Raw genomic sequence first — 5,490 nt, forward strand, 5'->3', positions numbered from 1 at the left:
GGCTGGACGGGCAAAGGGAGTCTTCTGGACAGATGAAGAGGTGGAGACACTTCTGGACCTCATTGCACGCTCAGGGAAAGCTGAGCGTGTAATGAAGAGCACTCATTTGCCCACCAAGCTAATATTTCACAAGCTTGCAAGGCAAATGAGTGCTCGAGGTTACCAGCGGACCCCCGAGCAGTGTCGGTCCAAATTCAAAGGGTAAAAGGTGATTTTTATGGGGCGCTGGAAGCTTGGCAGGGGATTCCTCGCCAAAGCGGAAAGCCCCCCTACTTCACCAGTCTCATGCACCTCTGGGATCTCGCCGGAAGACCCAGCTGGCAGACCCGAAGACATGCAGGTAAGGGTTTTTTTTATAATTTGCGTTCTCTAAGTGTTACTTGAAATCTCACCCTTTGGCTTTCTTAGGATACAGCAGATCCCCTTACTTCCGGGAATGTCCTGTTATCTGTCCCTTTAGTTTTGCGAAATAATGTAATATAGATAAAGTCTTGAGGCGTGCTAGCGTGCATTAGAGTTGATTCCACCAATTATTGGTGTTTGAGAGAAGTTGAGAATGTCAATAATTCTTAGCTTTCCTAGATATGTGTATGCAACACATGCTTTCCCCCCAACATCAATATTATTGGCTTTTGTTTTCATTAATTGAAAGGATCACTGTTATGTTTGAGTCTGAGTTGATTCTCTGATGCTTGGCTTGTTTCCTTCTCAGCCATACTTCATGGAAGAGTTGCAGCTCATCGTGCAGGGGAGGAAGAAGAGGAGGAAGCACAGGAGCTTCCTCCACAGTCACCTGGACAAACCGCCCGGGAGGACTCAGAGGTTCCAGGGACAGAGCAACACTCTGGTGAGCATAGTAGTGAAATTTCCACTCAGTGGTGGTCACAAGTTGCATGGGTCAACAATTCAATAGCACATTGCTCTACTTCGGCTCCTCAGAACATATGAAGCGTTGTCCATTGGCATTCATTTATTTTCCAGCTTAGTATTTAGTGGTACAAGTTGTGCATGTGTGGGACATTGTACTGTTTGAACATGCTTTTTCCTTAAGTATTTGCTCTCCTGAAATTTAACATTTACAATTTCCAATACATGCTGCGAAGCTTTATTGACAATTTAAAAATCCTCCACACCTCTCCTCCTGGGTTGGGTTTTGGGGATTCTTGGAGCACTAGTTGAGGGAGCATCCTCTGCAGACGTTCCCGGGGCGCTTTCTTCAACTGTGAAAGAAAAAAAGAGTGCACTTAAAAGCTATGGTTCCAAAATATTTCTGGGACAAGAAGCACCTTTCCAACTAACAATGATTGGTGCGTTTTTGATTTTCAAGAACCAATGCTCTCTTGGTGAGATGCAACCTGACAAAGATAATTCAGGAACCCATAAGTTATTTCAAGGATAACTTGGTTGGTTCTAAAAAGCACATCTTGCAAAGTGGCTGTTGTAGCTTTCTTTGATGTGTATGGCCATCCCAAATCAGATTTCTCCCCCTTTTCCAAGACTGCTTACTTGGATGATTCCAAGTACGTTGTTCTCTAATGGTTCAAAGAGAAATATATTTAGCAATGGCTGGCTGCCAAAATCTCATTGTTGGAGACTTTGGAAATTTCAAAAATACTGGTTTTTTAGGAAAAATCATTTGTTTCTCTGTTGTCACACCGCATTGTGCCTTACCATGTAAACACACTGGAAATATCTCATTTTGGAAGGCAAGTCACCCACACTATCTATGTCAATTTTCCTTCCAAACCTTAAAATTTCATATTATCAATTAAAAAAAAAATATTAGGAGAGATTCTCTGATGTTATGTAGGGAATTTTTATTAGCATAGAAGAGGAAAGAAGAATATTTGCAACCCTAATCACAGTGTTTTTTTATTTCTTGAGCCTGGTTTACATGTGCTGTGTTCCGGTATTCACGTTTGGCCAACACACACCAGCAATCTCAAAGTGAGTCCATCCTTCCCAACATGTGTCTGGCAAGGGCATCGCGGACCATCTTGCCCTCCGCCAGGTGCCCGGTGTTGCCATTGTAATCTTGCTCCTCCTGTTGGGACAGCAGCACCGGTGCGGGGCATTCACCACCACCCACTATCGGATGGCCTTTGCTCTCGCACAAATTGTGGAGCACCACACATGCAGTCACAACAGAGATGACATTTTGCTCTCTTATCTGCAGCCTGTGGGAGAGACACCTCCACCTGGATTTCAAGCGACCAAAGCTCCTTTCCACCACGTTCCTGCAGCGAGCAAGTTGCCGATCAAAATTCCGCTGTGCAGTCATTGTTGCGGTTCGGCCGTATGGCTTCATGAGCCATCTGCGCATGGGATATGCACCGTCAGCCAAAATCACTGGTGGAATTCTAATCCCATCCAACACCATGTCGTGGTTATCGGGGATCAGTGCGCCAGAGTCCATTGCAGAACAGAGGGCGGAGTGGGCAAAAACAAACGCATCATGGTTTTTGCAACTCCACCCCACCTCGGCGTCCACAAACCTTCCTCTGTGGTCCACAGTCCCCTGGAGCAGTACCGAGGAGAAGTTTTTCCGGTTGCCATACTGCTCTGGACGGCCACCAGGGGCACAAATGGCGATATGTGTTCCGTCGACTGCTCCCACGCAATGAGGAAACCCCATCCTCCTGAAGCCATCCATTATCTGTTTGAAAAGGTAGGGTGGGGAATAAAGAGTATTGTTTTACCAAACTGAGGGAACAATTTGGAAGCACAGTCAAGTGTTCTTTCAATACTGATAGAAGAAAAAGATTCCACAGTAAACAAAATAACAAAATGCCCAGGGTTGATATTGCTTGATACTTGAAGGACCTATTTCCAATAGGTTTGTAGCAGATTGTTAAATGTGTTCTGAAGTGTTCAAACCCCATAAATAAATCAATCCACATCACATTCACTGCTGACTGTTCCTGTCTCTCATGTCTAATGATTCAAAGACAGTTGCCATGTATGTTAGAGTGATTGGCACATGAAAGCAATGTGAACATTTACTATGTAACAATGTTTCTTGGGTTGTGCCAGGGACATCTATTACAAACGTTATCGAGATCTTTCTGAGGAATAGAGAGGGGATTTTTCACGTGGTGGCATCATTCTAAAACCCTTTTTTGGGGGGGGAATGACGCCATAGAAGTTGCATTCTGTTCATTTAAAAACAGAAAGTGAATGATATGGTCTCTCTCTGATCCGTCATGCCGATTCGATTCAACATAAAACGAAGAACCAAAAAAAACACGTCAGTCGCTGTCAAATTGATGGCTTAGTCATGTCAACAACAATCTATGATGTGGTCTCTATACAGAGGTCTATTTTAGACCGAGGGACACCAAGCATTAACAATGCGCAATTGGAGACACCATCGCAGTCCCATGGGGCCAATCATAAAGCTGTACAATCCTTTTTTTAAAAAAACAAAGATCACAGGAAAGAATTGTCCAGCCAGTTGCACGCTTATGTGGCATGACACGCTGTGCAGACAATGACCCCAGTGGACCAAAAGCCCAATTATGCCATCATAACCTGAAGGTGGGGGGGGGATGGCAATAAGAGAGGATGTGTTCGAATTTCCCTAAATGGGAATTGGAACAAAGTTAAATTTGTCTTGCCTAAATTCTGCTGGCATTAACATTGCAGCAGTGGACGTACCATAGCGGACACATGGCCACTATTATGATGCTGTTCACCGCAGTTTCAAAGGTCATCCACAAATATATTTGGGTAGGAATTTCCCATCCAGTTTTACAGTAATGTGGCATGAGACGCAGTGGAATCCATGACTCCAGTGTACCAATAGCTTCTTTCTGGGAGTGGAAGCGTAGGGGAGGGGGGCAGCACAGTGAATAAAAGGGTGTTTATAAGGTTTTTAAGTAGCAACTGTTACACAATTTTTTTTTTAAATGGATAATCGGCATAACGAAATTCTGCTAGTTCACCATATAACTTACCTGGCCAATAGAGTCGCCAAAGAGCACCGTCCGAGAAAGCAGCTGGAGCTCGACGGCAAGGCAGAATTCTACGACCGCCGATGCAACCGTTGACTTTCCAAGTCTGAACAAGTCACTGGTGACCTGGTAACTCATGCCGCTTGCAAGCCACCAGATTGCAACAGCTACTCTTCGCTCAACAGATATTGGGGAGCGAAAGGTTGTTGTCTTTCGCTGAAGCGTTGGACGGAGAGCGGCGGCCAACTCCAAAAATGTGCCCTTGGACATTCTGAAACAGCGAGTCCACCGATGTTCATCCCAATGTCGCAGCACGATGTTCTCCCACCAATCCGTGCTGCGTGGGTATACCCAATGCTGCCTCGGTTCCTGCATCTCTGCCAGAAAAAACCACTGTTGTCGGTGCTGGCACCGCCGTCTTCATGCACGCATCATTGCCAAGGTGGTAAACGAGTTGCTGGACAAAAACCTGGCAACAGTCCTGCGCCTTTGGGCACGGTACCGCCAGTAGGCCAGCAGCATCTGAGACTGGCATGCCATCATAATCAAAAGTACATGCCCGATGATAGCCAGAATAGGATCCATTTCAAAAATCACAGATGGCAAAAACACCAACTCCAAACATACCAAACAACCACTCAAACCCACAAAGAGTTTTTCCCCAGACACTTCCCCTTTTTTAATGTTTTTAAAAACCCCGCTAAGAAACGCGGACCAATGGTGTTGCAGTGCTCATTTGATGTTTCGAATTGGTTATGTTTCTTTATTACGCATGTCCGTTATAACGGAAAATGGCTTTTTTTAAAAAAAAAAAGGCAGGGAAAAAAGGTCCCGCCCAAAAAAACGGGTTTCAAGCAGCCGTGTGACCGCGAGGACGCGCGGAAAAGGCGGATTGGAGGTGGAAATGTGAACGGAGAAGACAAAGTCGCGGATTAGAGGCAAATGGAAGATATCCGGAAAAACCGGATATCCGGTTTTATTAGCAATGAAGGTGAATTAATTGCACAAGGCACATTAAAGGATGGACTGTATATGCTGGATTGCTCTGAAGGGGCAGTGAATTTGATTAAAGGGTGCAGTCATAAGAACTGTACACATCTTATGCATAAAAGGTTTGGACATGCTAATATGGATTATGTATATCAGCTTGAAAGGCAGAATCTGACTAATGATTTGCAAATGAGAAAATGTCCTGATGCAGAGAAATGTGTTTGCTGTATTCAAGCCAAAGGCACAAGACCTTCTTTCACCAAGCAGAGTGAGAAGCAAACCACAAGACCACTGGAGCTGATTCACAGTGATGTCTGTGGACCAATGGGAACAGCAACACCCAGTGGAAGTAAGTACATTCTGACTTTTACTGATGATTTTTCAAGATTTACTGTAATTTACCTGCTCAGAGAAAAGAGCCAAGTACTGGAGAAATTCAAGCTGTACCTAGCAATGGTGCAGAACAGATTCCAGAGAAAACCAATGGCTATCCGCACAGACAATGGAGGCGAGTATGTGGGGAAGGAGATGACAAGCTTCCTAGCAG

The 5,490-nt window shown here is 44.7% G+C and overlaps 1 protein-coding gene across 1 annotated transcript; it reads right to left on the reverse strand.

The window, feature by feature from the left end:
- Positions 1-1,942: 1,942 nt before the first annotated feature.
- LOC129323956 (uncharacterized) lies at positions 1,943-4,091 on the reverse strand. The gene is made up of 2 exons (XM_054970835.1): positions 3,957-4,091; positions 1,943-2,656 (listed from the first exon to the last, which is right to left on the reverse strand). The coding sequence occupies exons 1-2, from the start codon at positions 4,089-4,091 to the stop codon at positions 1,943-1,945; spliced, it is 849 nt and encodes a 282-aa protein (XP_054826810.1).
- Positions 4,092-5,490: the final 1,399 nt, after the last annotated feature.

The sequence above is a fragment of the Eublepharis macularius genome, chromosome 1 (genome assembly GCF_028583425.1).
Source record: "Eublepharis macularius isolate TG4126 chromosome 1, MPM_Emac_v1.0, whole genome shotgun sequence".
Classification (NCBI taxonomy): Eukaryota; Metazoa; Chordata; class Lepidosauria; order Squamata; family Eublepharidae; genus Eublepharis; species Eublepharis macularius.